The sequence below is a fragment of the Cetorhinus maximus genome, chromosome 14 (assembly GCF_964194155.1).
Source record: "Cetorhinus maximus chromosome 14, sCetMax3.hap1.1, whole genome shotgun sequence".
In the NCBI taxonomy this organism is placed as follows: Eukaryota; Metazoa; Chordata; class Chondrichthyes; order Lamniformes; family Cetorhinidae; genus Cetorhinus; species Cetorhinus maximus.
Genome location: NC_135892.1, coordinates 25,352,396 through 25,366,620, shown reverse-complemented (window position 1 = coordinate 25,366,620; position 14,225 = coordinate 25,352,396). Strand labels below are relative to the sequence as shown.

The 14,225-nt window shown below is 45.4% G+C and overlaps 1 protein-coding gene across 1 annotated transcript in view; it reads left to right on the top strand.

The window, feature by feature from the left end:
- Nucleotides 1-2,649, top strand: part of LOC144689538 (ribosome-binding protein 1-like) — a 150,665-nt gene extending 148,016 nt beyond the window's left edge. The window contains exons 23-24 of the mRNA XM_078556703.1: nt 678-821; nt 2,492-2,649. Coding sequence (XP_078412829.1) covers nt 678-821; nt 2,492-2,545 — 198 coding nt within the window. The 3' untranslated portion in view covers nt 2,546-2,649. The remainder of the gene's footprint in view (nt 1-677; nt 822-2,491) is intronic.
- Nucleotides 2,650-14,225: the final 11,576 nt, after the last annotated feature.

Below are 14,225 nucleotides of genomic sequence, written 5' to 3'. Positions count from 1 at the left end.
CTGTAACTTGTCCATCTACTTCTAAGATGAAAGGGAGTTGAGGTCAAGGATAGCTAATTAGCATTTTTACGTAGACACAAGGCTGATGTGTTTTACACCGCCAAGTAGAGGAAGCAATTTTTGAGATCAGATTACAGGCTTCCCGACAAACCAGCGAATATCATGGACAGCCAGCAGTTTCTGTGTGGTCAGCCAATATAAAAGTTACTTGGCTTCACGGGAAGGAGAGAGTCTCTAGTTAGTGAGACCCATCCTGCAGCTTTCTAAGGAAGAAGAACCAGAGCAGGCTTTACGGCAGGTGGTGGATTTAAGGAACTCTCTGAAAACTGAGGAAAGGGCCTGAAGACAGTCACTCAAAGTTATTACTCGGGGAACCCATTGGAAGTTGGGAGCAACTGTGGACTGTTTGCCAAAAGGACTGTAATTCCATGTAGCTCCATTATAAGTACAAAAAGGGAATGTCACTTTCTATAAAGTGTAAGTTACCGACAAAAAGAAAATAGCGTTTAGTCACTAATTTTTTTTTAGTTATTTGTTACAATAGAAGTTTTAAGATGTGAAATATTGACATGTTCTTTCAGTTATTAACTGGAAGTTCAAATTTCTTTTTAAAAGTTAATGGTCTCTATGGCGATCGTAACATAACATTAACATCATTGTCATGTTTATACTTACAGGAAAGACTCAACAAGGAAAAGGAAATGACCAAGGACTTGGGCCAAGCTGCTGCACAACTACAGCAGATGCTGAAGGCTACCCAGGAGCAGCTTAACAAGGAAAAGGAAACTGTTGAGAAGCTACAAGCACAGAGAAAAGAAAAGGTACAGTAACAAAAAGTTGATAACAGTCATCTAACTTTGGTTACTGACAGCGTTTTGTCAAAAGGTTATTTCCCCCCTCCATATGTGTATCATTCTGTCTTGTGTGTTGCCCCCCACCTTTCTTCTATGTCCTTTCTATAAGCCATGCCTCCTGTAAACTGTGGAATTCTCTCTTTCACATTTATCTCCCCCTGTGTCTTTCTCTCTTGTGTATGCAGTCTCTTCTGTAAGACGTATCTCAATTAGTGCTTGCAACACTTAAAAAGGTCATTGTACCCAGCAGGTCTATGGTGGTGTTTGTGCTCCACACAAGCCTCCTCCCACCTTACTTCATCTAACTCTCGTCCAATCCCATTAACACATTATTCTAATGTACACTCCTGTACGTTATCTCTTTCTCTCTCTCTCTCTCTCTCTTTCAAGCATGCATTTTCTTTTTCAGAAATGCAGAAATGAAAGAGTGGCAGCCACGAATAACTCCGAGGCTGTATTATCACAACCACTGAGCTAAACCCTCAACATTTTTTTTTAAGACAAATCATTGATACTGACTTGTTTTTAAGACAGAAAAGCTGCAATTTTAAGTATGACCCATTGGTCCATGGACAATCTAAACTGACTTTACGAGTCAGTATCCCACCAGAGACACGATTGTGCCTTTTGTTGCTTGGCCGTTGGAGGCCAAAGATGGTAGCTGGAACTCCATCATTCAATTAGATCATGTCTAATCTGTATCTTAGCTCCATCTCACCACCCTGATTCCCAAACATTTAATATTTTTGGCTGAAAGAATCTATCAATGTCAGTTTTGAAAATTTTAATTAACCGTCCTCAACAGCTCTTTGGATGAAGAGATTCCCAGATTTCCACTGGCCTTTGTGTGAAAAAGGTGCTTCCCGACATCACTCCTAAATAACCTAGCTCCAATTTTAAGGTTATATAGATATGAAGGACCGCCCTGCAGACATGAAAAGCTTCTGTTTGATATGGATCTCCCTTGTGGTGCCCTAACCACATTATAGAATTTAGATATTCCAGATGGAAATAAATGATTCAGGTGCATGGGAGTTGTTCTGGTTTTGTGTTGCATAGGGTCTTTTGAGCACATTGTAACATAACAGCCAAACAAGGTGGTGACTGGGCCTCACATTTTAGTAGCAAATGATGTGCATTGGGTGTCAGCTTCCCACATAAATGGAACATGAAACTGTACCCCAAAAGGTTGGCTACTATCATCCCTGGAGCTGTACCCTAACATGTTGTACAGTTGGGGCCCGTGAGACTTAACAAGGAAAAGAAAATAGCCAAAGACTACAAAACTACAGCAGATGCTGAAGGCTACCCAAGAGCAACTTAACAAGCAAAAGGAAACTGTTGAGAAGCAACAAGCGCAAGTTGGGCTGTGAACATCTATCGATCTGTACTCCTGTAAGATGGACTGCTGGTGCTCTTGGTGCTATACTCCAATAAGACTCACCAGGATAGAATTTGAGAGCATTTCGCCAGTACTCGGGTGCTAAATGGCCATTCAACATCAGTGCAATAGGGCTTCACACATATACCTGTGTGCATTATATATATGTATGTGTGTATGTTGCCAGCCAGCCTTGGAATTGCTGTAGCTGACCTACCTCTTGCTCATGTGTTTACTGGGCTCTGTTCTTTTATAGGAAGAGGAGGGGACGGTGACAGAGGATGGTTTGAAGGAGGGGACGTCCGTCTGAAGAACCTGCAGTTGCAGTGAACACTACTCAACCTTGCCAGATGCCTTACAGATATAATAGTTCTTATGCCATTCCTAAACCGTGCGCTCAGTATTGTACCGTAGTTAATTATGAATTGCGAGTGAGCTAGTCAAAATTTTGAGAAAAGTTGCAGTCATCAATTTTTTAAAAAGCTTTTTTGATTTTCCTTCTCATTTTACAACACATTCCAACAGACGAGCCCTGACTGTGTCAGCGAGCTGAAGTCCAGATGTCCACCTTGTATATTAAACAAAATGACCTGAATGCTCAGTTTACATGAAAAGGGAAGCAAATGTACGATGTGGAGGATGTACTTTGAATTGTGCAATTATTATTATTTTTTCTTCGAGGAAAAAATGAACAAGTAAGAGAAAAGGAGCAAGTGAATTTTAGGTCTTTCCATGATTTTTGTCCAGCTGTGAAGAAAACCTTAGCCAGTGACATGATTGGGTTGTCAACAGAACGAGTTTTCATGACATTCTTTATTTTCTGTTGTTTTTCTAAAGTTGTCCATATGACAAATAAAATGTTGTAACTGCTTGTTTGCTGTGTGATCTTTCCATTGGGGAATATCAAGTGATGAATTGGACACCAGTGAGCAGTTCAAACTCATGAGATAGTGGCTCAGCCAAGTGTCAACTGTTTGTGTGAATGCAGTCAGGGCTATTTGGCTATGGGGTAGAGGAGTGATCTGAATTCAACCATGACCTGGTATCTATACTTGTGCACTGTCAGTAGATAGGGAAGAATTGGAAGCCCTGGATTATTCCACTGTTAATGACACCAATTGTCATGATGTTACTGTCACTTGGGTTAATTTAGAAAATTAGGAATGAAACCTGCGACCTTTCTGACCCTTGTAGTCAGTTCTGCGTTACAAAATGCATTTATCAATCGATGTAAATAGGGAAGATCCCTAACACTTAGGAATTAAAATCAGCAGTTGAATCAATATGAGTTAGTCTTTTACACAGTTAAAGTCTGATCTTGAGTCTGAATATAGAAGGTTCAGAAGGAAAGTGAAAAAAGACATAAGCGAAGTAAAGAGAGAATATGAGAAGAGACCGGCAATTAACATATAGAAAGTCTTCTATAGGGACATAAATAGTAAGCGGATGGGGCCAAAAAGGGGAGTTAACACACGGAGGCAAATAGCTGAGGTCCTAAATGCATACTTTGCATCTATCTTTACCAAGAAGGAAGATGCTGCCAAAGTCATAGTGGAAGAGGAGGTAGTTGAGACACTGGGCAGGCTAAAAACTAACGAAAAGAAGGTATTTGAAAGGCTGGTTGTACTTAAAGTTGTTAAATCACTAGGACTGGATCAGATGCATCCAAAGATACTGAGGGAAGTAAGATGGAAATTGCGGAGACACTGGCCATAGTCATCCAATCCTCCTTCGATACAAGGGTGCCGCCAGAGAACTGGAGAATTGCAAATGTTACACCCAACCGAGCAACTAGAAGCCAGTCAGTTTAACCTCAGTGGTGGGAAAGTTTTAAAAACAAAAATCCTGGATAAAGAAAAAGTCACTTGGACAAATATGTATTAATTATAGCAAGCCAGCAGATTTGTTAAGGGCAAATCATGTTTCACTAACTTGATTGTGATTTTTGATGGGGTAAAAAGAAGAATTAAGGGTAATGCTATTGATGTGTACATGGACCTCCAAAATGCGTTTGGTAAAGTGCCACATGACAAGCTTGTCAGCAAAGTTAAGCCCATGGAATAAAAGGGACAGTGGCAGCATAGATATGAAATTGACTGAACGTGAAACAGAGTAATGGTGAATGCTTGTTTTTCAGAGTGGAGGAAGGTTTATAGTGGGGTTCCCCAGGGGTTGGTATTCGGACAACTACTTTTCTTGATTGATGTTAATTACTTAGATTTGGGTTTCCAGGGCATCGTTTCAAAATTTGCAGATGACACAAAACTTGGAAGTAAAATTAACTGTGAGGATACTGATAGATTTCAAGAGGACATAGGCTGGGGAATGGGTGGACATGTGGCAGCTGAAATTTAATGCAGAGAGGTGTGAAGAGATACATTTTGGTGGAAAGAAGAAGGAGAAGCAATATAAAATCAAGGATACAATTTTAAAAGGGGCGCAGGAGCGGAGGGACCTAGGGGTTATACTGTTTTGAAGTAAATTAAACCAATCAACTAATGAACAACCCCTTGGAAGAGGTACTATACCTTGACTGTAAAACAAAAACTTTAACGGAAACTTATCAAATTAAAATGTTTTAGGGGAGTAATGATGCACTCCAGCCTGGGGCACCCACCACTTGCAGAAGGCCTTGAGCATACTGGTGGATAGCACGTGCTCCCTCTCCAAGGACACCCAGGTGTGGACGTAACCACGAGAGGGGCAGGCAGTCGGGTCAAACAACCCCCTCGACTGCCACTGCCTGAACCTGTTAATGGCCATCTTGGCCAGGCCCAGAAGCAGGTTAACGAGATCCTCTGATCTGCCTGCCCCGGCCACCCCACCCCACCCCCCCACCTGCACCAGGTGGCCAAATATCAGGGGTGTGGAGCTGAAATGCAGCCCAAAGCTGAGGAGTAGCCCTTCAAATAACGAAAAAGGGCTGCAACCTGGTACAACCTATATAGACATGGAACATGGGTTCCTCAAGCCCGCAAAAATTGCAGGTGGCCTGGAGCCCGTGAACCGATATAGCCTTCTATTACATCGGATTGCTGCATGCAACACCCTCCATGCCAGATCCCCATGGGGAAAGGGAGGACTCCTGCATAGAGAGCCCTCCACCGTGGGACCCCCACCACCTTCAGATGGCAGGGTGGAATGCCACGGCGTGTCTGAACAGCTGACGAGAGCGGGGAAATGGAGGGTGTGCAGCAGCAGCCTATACAGGAAACCCCTCCACACAGAGTGGAATGACACAGAGAGGAGTTCCAAGAGACAGCTCGGATTGTGGGACTGAGGCGCCACCTAGGGGGTAGACCCTTCTTTAATCTTTCAAAGAAGTTTCTCCTGAATTCTTTATGGAATTTATTAGCGTGGTGTGTCCGAGCTCCTGTGACAACATGCGCTTTTACATGCATGTTGCGATGGCAGAGGCTCTAACATTCTTTCCATCACATGGATGTGATCCAGGATTCTCTATGCTCTTACCACTTGGCAAATGTTGGAAGGAGTTGCAGGCTAATACTCAACCTGAGTTGAGCTGTTTGGCTGCATTATGAACGCACCTTCCTTGGCCATCAGGACCTGGGGTGGGACTGGAACCTGGAGCTTCTGGCTCGGAGGCAGGGATGCTACCCACTGCACCACAAAACCTCCATAGCTATATGCTCTTTTGAGCATTAAATAAACTAATTAACTAATGAACCCCCACCCACCCACACCAAAGGGGTACTGTAACAAAGCATAAACTACAAAGAAAACTTAACAAATTAAAAAAACGTTCCTGGGGCTGCTGATGGACTCCAGCCCCTGCCCACTGGTCACGCAAGGACTCAAGTGTACTGGTGGACAGTGTATACTCTTTCTCCAGGGATGCCTGGGAGTGGACGTATCTTAGGGGGTATACGTGCACAAATAGTTGAATCTGACAGAGCATGCTAGAAAGTGGTGAATGAGACGTACAGCATCCTTGACTTTATAAATAGAAGCATACAGTATAAAATCAAGGAGGCTATGGTGAACATTTGCAAAATCCTGGTTCAGCCTCAACTGGAGTATTGTGTCCAATTCTGGGAACACACTTTAGGAAGGATCTGAAGGCTTTAGAGAGGGTGCAGAAAAGATTCACGAGAATGGTTCCAGGGATGAGGAGCTTCAGTTATGTGGACAAATTGGAGAAGTTAGGATATTCTCCTTGGAGAAAAGATGGTTGAGATGGGATTTGATAGAGGTGTTCAAAATCATGAGGGCTCTGGACAGAGTGGATAGTGTTCCCACTGGGGGAAGGGTCAGGAACCGGAGGACACTGATTAAAGGCGATTGGCAAAAGAATCAAAGGTGACATGAAGAAAAAGCTTTTTCATCCATCGTGTGGCTGGGATCTGGAATGAACTGCCTGCGAGTGTGGTGGAAGCAGATTCAATCGTGGCTTTCAAAAGGGAATTGGATAATTATCTAAAATAATTTCATGACAAGGGGGAAAGGGTGGGGGCATGGGACTAGCTGAGGTCTTCTTGCAGAGTCAGCATGGACAAGATGGACCAAATGGCCTTGTGTGCTGTAACCATTCTTTGACCATAAACTTGTTCTTTCAAAAATTCCTTTATCAGTGTGTCCTAGTTAGACAACAAAGGGGCTGCACACTGTAACACTAAGCAAACAAACTAGCACAGACCAGGCTTGATATGCAGTTTGGCCTGAGGTAGTTATCTCAACAACAGCGTACATTTATATGTTGCCATTAACTTAATTAAACATCCCACAGCACGTCACAGGGCTGTTATTGAATAAGATTTGACACCGAGCCACATAAGGAGATTAGGGTAGGTGCAAGCTTGATAAGGAGGTAGGCTTTAATCAGCGTCTTAAAGGAGATGAAAGTGGTAACGAGGAACAGATGTTTAGGGAGGCAATAACAGAGCTTCTGATGGCAAGGGGCTGCTGGGAGAATGATGGGCTGGCACAGTATATTGGCAATATGTCAGCTGCTAGTAAACTGCACAGAGATCTACCTGATTTGCTGGCAATGAGCACTCAACCGCTGAACATTAAGGGAATGGAAGCCTTTTCTATTCATGAAGGGTGCTGGCTGGTAAGGACATGTCCTAAAGGTTATATGGGCTCAGTCTACTATAGCCTAAACCTGGGGGAAGCCTTACTATGACAGGAGAGCCTAGAGTCCTCCTCCTGCTGACTGTTGGCATTGATTGCGAAAACCAAACAGTTTATGATGTTCCCAAAGAGGCCATCAGGGGAAGCATCAAGAGGTTTTTCATCCTCAAAGGCACCCAGAAAGCTAGAAAGGAACAGAGGGAAATGTCCCGACTCCAGAAAAACATGCAGAATCTGCTCCGGCTGCAGTCGATGAGGGTCGATGTCAAGGAGGAGCTCCAAGAGGTGAAGAGCCAGCAAGCCTCGCACTTTGCCTCGGAGGCCTCCAAGATCATTTTCCGCTCCAGAGTCCGCTCCGTGGAGCAGGATGAGACGTGCTCACGTTTCTTCTTCCAAAAGGTACACAGAGAGAGCTCTGTGATCAGCAGCCTGAAGGAAGAAGACGGCTCAGTAAAGTCATCACGGTCCGACATTCTGAGGATCAGCAAATCCTTTTATGCCGGATTGTATGACGTGAAGCCCACGGACAGCACGGCCTCCCAGTCCTTCCTGTCCTCTATCACGGAGGTCTTAGACGACAGTACGCGGGAGAGCCTGGACAAACCGCTAACTCCTGATGAACTGACTAAGGCCCTTGAGTCCTTCGAGAAGATTAAAACTCCCGGAAGCGACGGCTTGCCGGCGGAGTTGTATTCGGCTCTGTGGGACTTGATCGGCCCAGACCTGCTAGGAGTGTACGAGAGTATGCTCCTGGCCGGTAGTATGTCAGAATCCATGAGTAAAGGCATCATCACCCTCATCTACAAGCACAAGGGGGAAAGGGAGGAAATTAGAAATTGGCGACCCATTTCACTGTTGAATGTGGACTATAAGATTCTGTCCAAGGTCATCGCCAATCGGGTCAAATCCGCTCTGGAATTGGTGATTCACCCTGACCAGACCTGCTCTGTGCCAGGCAGGAAGATCTCTGACAGCCTCGCGCTGCTCAGGGATACGATTGCCTATGTACAGGACAGGGGTGTGGATACCTGCCTCATCAGCTTGGATCAGGAGAAGGCCTTTGACACAATATCGCACACCTACATGGGGGATGTGCTCTCCAAAATGGGCTTTGGGGAGGGAATTCGAAATTGGATCCAACTGCTCTACACTAACATCAGTAGCGCAGTCTCAATCAATGGGTGGGAAACAGATAGCTTTCCGATTAAATCTGGAGTCAGGCAGGGCTGTCCTCTCTCGCCTGTCCTTTTCGTGTGTTGCATAGAACCCTTTGCCGAGTCCATCAGGAAGGATCCGGGCATAAGAGGAGTGACGATCCCAGGCAGTGGAGGCACTCAGGTAAAAGCCTCCCTGTACATGGACGACGTCGCCGTCTTCTGCTCGGATCCGCTGTCGGTGCGCAGACTGATGCACATCTGCGACCAGTTCGAACTGGCCTCGGGAGCCAAGGTAAATCGTGGGAAGAGCAAGGCCATGTTCTTTGGGAACTGGGCTGACCGATCCTTTGTCCCCTTCACTGTCAGGGCTGACGGCCTGAAGGTGCTGGGGATATGGTTCGGAGGGACCGGGGCATGCGTTAGAAACTGGAAGGAGCGAGTGGCTATGGTGAAAAGGAAACTGGGCATGTGGGAGCGACGCTCCCTCTCCATTGCGGGTAAGAACCTGGTCATCAGGTGTGAGGCACTCTCGCTGTTGCTGTACGTGGCGCAGGTCTGGCCCATTCCAGACTCCTGCGCGATGGCGATCACTCGAGCCATCTTCCGCTTTATCTGGAGGTCGAAAATGGATCGTGTCCGCAGGGACGCGATGTACAAGCCTCTAGATAAAGGGGGAAAAAACGTGCCCAACATCGCCCTCATACTGATGGCCACCTTTGTGTGTGGCTGCATCAAGCGGTGCGTAGACCCTCAGTACGCAAACACCAAGTGTCACTACGTGCTGAGGTTCTACCTGTCCCCGGTGTTGCGAAGGATGGGTCTGGCCACGCTGCCGCGGAACGCTCCAAGTAGTTGGACCGTGCCGTACCACCTGTCCCCGGTGGAAAAATTTATGCAGTAAAACACCTTTGACCACAAGTCCATCAGGCAGTGGTCAGCACGTAACGTCCTAGAGGCCCTGAGGGAAAAGGAGAGGGTGGACCCTGTGGGATGGTTCCCCGAGCAGACTGTCAAAGTCATTTGGCAGAATGCCTCATCGCCAGAACTTTCCAACAAGCACCAAGACGTAGCTTGGCTGGTGGTGAGAAAGGCCCTCCCCGTCAGATCCTTCCTACACGCCAGGAGTCTCACCCCCTCTGCACGTTGCCCTCAAGGTGGCTGTGGTGGGGAAGAGACCGTTGTTCACCTCCTTGTGGATTGTGCCTTTGCAAAGAAAGTCTGGAGAGAGATGCAGTGGTTGCTGTCGAGGTTCATCCCGAGCAGTTCTGTGACACAGGACTCTGTGCTCTACGGGCTGTTCCCAGGGACACACACCGAGACAAACATCAACTGCAGCTGGAGGATCATCAACTCGGTGAAAGACGCGCTTTGGTCTGCCCGAAACTTGTTGGTCTTCCAGCACAAAGAGTTGTCCCCGACCGATTGTTGCGGACTGGCACAATCCAAAGTCCAGGACTACGTGCTGAGGGACGCACTAAAGCTTGGGGCAGCTGCCGCAAAGGCGCAATGGGGAAGGGTCGCTGTCTAAGACCTTTCTGCCACAGCGCACCGAGAGACTGGGAACTGTTTAGAGCCCCTCGGGCTGTACAGCTCAAAATGAAAGGCTGTAAATGATTGTAATATTGTTTGTACTGATGCACCTGGTGACACATTTTGTAAAAGTTTAACCTGGATTGTACCCTTGTAATGGTGTTTTTGAAATGGTTTGGAATGTGATTGAAGATATTTTATGAATAAAGTATATTTTTACAAAAAAAAAAATCAGTGAGCTGTTTGAAGCAGGAATGAATGACCATTGACTAATGTGACTGAGATCTCTTGTTGCAGCCTGGAATGCCCATGTGGTGAAGAAATATGTGGTCCACAGTTACTTTGATTGCCTCAGGCAGCAGATGGCCAGCTGGCTACAGATCTTGCTGTGCAAGGCTGAAAAATCTCTGACAGCCACTATTGAGAAGCGTAGATGCCTGATGAACTGTTCCTTGGATAAGTGGAGTTAGCTGACTCTCGTTCTCTTGACCCAAAGGCAGAGTGAGGACAACTTTTGCCTTTCTGGTCTCCTCAAAGTCCCAGCTGCAATAACCTGAGGTTCCCAGACTTGCTGCTGCTCTTATATCAACTCGTCAACCACAGTAGAGTGGCTATGATGACCCTCACATTAAGCACTGTGCAGTTCGTCCATGAGCATCTTGAAGGCTTTGATGCAGGATACAATTCCCCAGACAGAAATCCAGTATGTCCATGTGACTCAAAAGCACTCTTGCTTCTGAATCAGAAGGCATGGGTTCAAGGCCTCCTTCAGAGACTTGAGCTCAAAAATCTAGGATGATACTCCAGTGTAGTACTGAGGGAGTGCTGCACTTTCTGAGGTGCAGTCTTTCAGGTGAGGTGTTAAAGTGAATTCTGCATTCTTAGGTGCATATAAAAGATCCCATTGTATTATTTTGAAGAACAGCAAGTGAGTTATCCCTGATGTCCCGGTCAATATTTACCCCTCACTTAATACCATAAAAACTGATTCTCTGGCCTTTATCATAGTGCTGTTTGTGGGAGCTTACTGTGCCCAAATTGACTGCTGCATTTCCTACATTAACAACAGTGACTACACTTCAGAAGTAATTCATTGGCAACAAAGCACTTTGGGTCATCCTGAAGTCTTTTTTTCTCCAGTTGAATTGCAAATCGATTCCAATTCTCTTCAATACTTACAGGTGAGTGCCTCTTTAAAAGGTGCTTCCCAATGACATTTCTGGCTTGTATTAGGGGCTAGGCTCAGCAGAGCAGCCAACATCAGCTGAAAGCTGTAAAAATGAATATATAAAATAAATATATTGACCAGAGTGAGGAATTTTGGATATTGCTGGAACCTGGAGATGGAGTTGCAACTGCAAGATGCTGAGCTATCATTGCCAATGGTAAACTACCTCCACTTCTTCAGTGGACATTAATGAGGCTCCAATTTGCTCTGGGTGAGTCTCTAAAGACTCCCTTGTTATAGCAATGGGCAGGTCAGTGGGATTAAAAAGGGCACACAATACTTTCAAGCATTTTAGTTACCAGTAATTCTTCCATTTTGCTGTTTAGCGCTCGTGTGTGTGTGTGGATGGACCAACTTAGCAGGTTATAGGGCCGTGAGGGCTGACACAGCAATGCAAGGATGCCAACTCTGGTTGGAGACATTCCTGAAAGTTTTATCATGTGATATTCTGATCACGTCATCCAACCATGAGATGTTTGACCACATGAGATCTGATCACATGGCTTCCGCAAATATCATTGCATTTACCTGAGAAAGGTTGGGTCCCCAGTAGCTTAGTATTTTAGCAGCTGTTGTTTGACAAGTTCTGAGAATCAGGAGGCTACACATGAGGAGGAGAGAGAAAAGGGGAAACAGAAGGTGGGGAAGGGGCGATACTGAGGGCATGAAGAGGGGAAACAGAGTGGTTACAGAGATTTATAGAAACTAATTTCCCCCAACACTGCTTGTTTGACCATTGTTCCCATGCCTTTTCTGTTCCTCCTCTTGTTATTCAAGTGTCTATCTTTCTGCTTGCCTTCTTCCGTATTGATATTCTTTCATTTTTTCCATTCTTCCATCTTTTACAATATTGCAGTCGTGACCCATGGTTTCTTGAGGAAAGTGAACAAATTTGCTGAACGTAATTAGGAAAAGGCAGAGAGACTGAGCAGGGCATATCTTAAGAGGAAATGGACTAGTAACAGACATTATGGAGAGAAGATTTCAAGGAAAAAGAGGAAGAGGATATCAATGCTAGATGGCTTGAAAATTGAAGGAAGTTATTGGAAAATGAAAAGACTGGCTCAGGAAAGACAGACATGGAGAAGACTGTGAGTCAAGGATCTGCCTTCAGGCAGAGCACACGTGATGAATTCCCCCCATACTCCCAAGCTCCTTAATTTCATGAACCTCACTACTTTTCAGCCCTCCTCCCCCACCCCCCCACCCCCACTGATGTGGGACACCTTATGAGTTCAGGGACACTGAATGGCGTTACCCATGATTTCCAAGCCTCTGGGTTCATCATTCTCCTCTGCCGACTGTGCTCCAGGCAGTCGTGCTCTCTGCAGCAGTGGTCAGGTGATGTCATGGAGGAGGAACAGTGCTGCTGGAGGCACAGCCCAGAAGAGGTATGCCTGATTCTGGGAAACTCCTGTTATTCCAGGAAAGTTGTGAACCTTGCTGCCTGCACATAACGCATTTCACAGTAAAGGTCACTGGACAGTAGTTGGGAGTGGGAAGCCATCTGATCATTTTTAGCTCCCTAGCCCTTGGTCACCCTGAGAAGTGGCAGTGGGCCTTCTTAAAGTGCTGCAATTATTGTGATAGTGGTGCTCCCATGATAGTTTATGGCAAGAAATTGCAGGATATTAGCCCAGTAACAATGAAGGAATGGAGATAAACATCTAATGATGTGTGATTTAGAGGTGATGGTGTTTGCAAAACATTGTTACTCCTGCTCTTCCTAATGGGAGTGAAGATGCCATCAAATTAAACTTGACCAGCTGCTACAGTGCATCCTGCAGATCGTCTACACTGCAACAATATGCTGCTGATTAGGGGGTGGATATCACGTCCAGGGACAGGGCACTGATTATGTGAAATGTTCTTGAGTTGTTGACACCCAATAAGCCTTGGTGGAAGGCCTTTGAGGGTGCAGATGAGCCACTGATTACAGCCTGTGTACTGAATTTATAGTCAGTCAGTTGATACAGTTGAACTAGTTCAGTTTCTCATTAATCATGATTTCTTCCCCCTACCACTCCCCCATTATGTTGATCGTGGGAGATGCAGTGATATGATGACATTGAATGTCAAATTGAGATGAGTGGGGTATCTCTTGCTCAATATGGCCATTACCCATCACTTAGGTGTGTAGCATAGATGTTACCCACCCCTCATCATCAAAAGTCTGGATGTCATTCAGGTCCTACTCTAGGCTGGCATGGCTGCTTCATTATCGAAGGAGCTGTGAATGGAGTTAAACACTGAGACTATCAGTGCACAACCTTATTCTTAAACATTTTTGGGGAAGGTTATTGATGAAGCACCTAAAGATAGTTGGGCTGGAGACATTTCCCTTAAGCACTCAAGCAGTGAGGTCTTGGGACTGTGATGACTGATTTCAGGCAAACACAACCCTCTTCCTTTGTGTTAGGTGCTCTCGCCAACAAAGGGATTTCTCTTTGACTTCCACTGACCTCAGTTTGTGCCATACTCCATTAAAAAGTACTCTGATGTCAAGGGCATCTTCTTTCATTTCTCTCTGGTATTCTACTTTTGGTAATGGTCGAGTCAGTTATGATATCTGGAGCAATGTCTCTAGCAGAAACTGAACTTAAAAGTCTATGGACAGATTATTCGTGAGGTGGTGTCACTTGATAGCACGATTACAGAAAATTTGCAGCATGGAAAATGGCCATTCATCATGACTGGTCTTTATGCTGGTGTTTATGTGCCACAGAAGCCTCCTTCTACCCCTCTTCATCTAGCACCATTGGCTTACCCTTCCATTTTTTTCTCCCCAGCTGCTTATCCAGCTTCCCCTCAAATGCATCTATCCTATTTGCATCAATGACTGCTTGTTGTAGTGAGTTCTATTCTTACCACTCTGGGTAGTTTCCCCCTTCGTTCTTTACTGGAATTGGAGTTTGCCTCCCTATGATGGCAGCAATTGGACTCAGGTTGGAATCTTATGGAGGTGACAGGGGTCTTGGCTG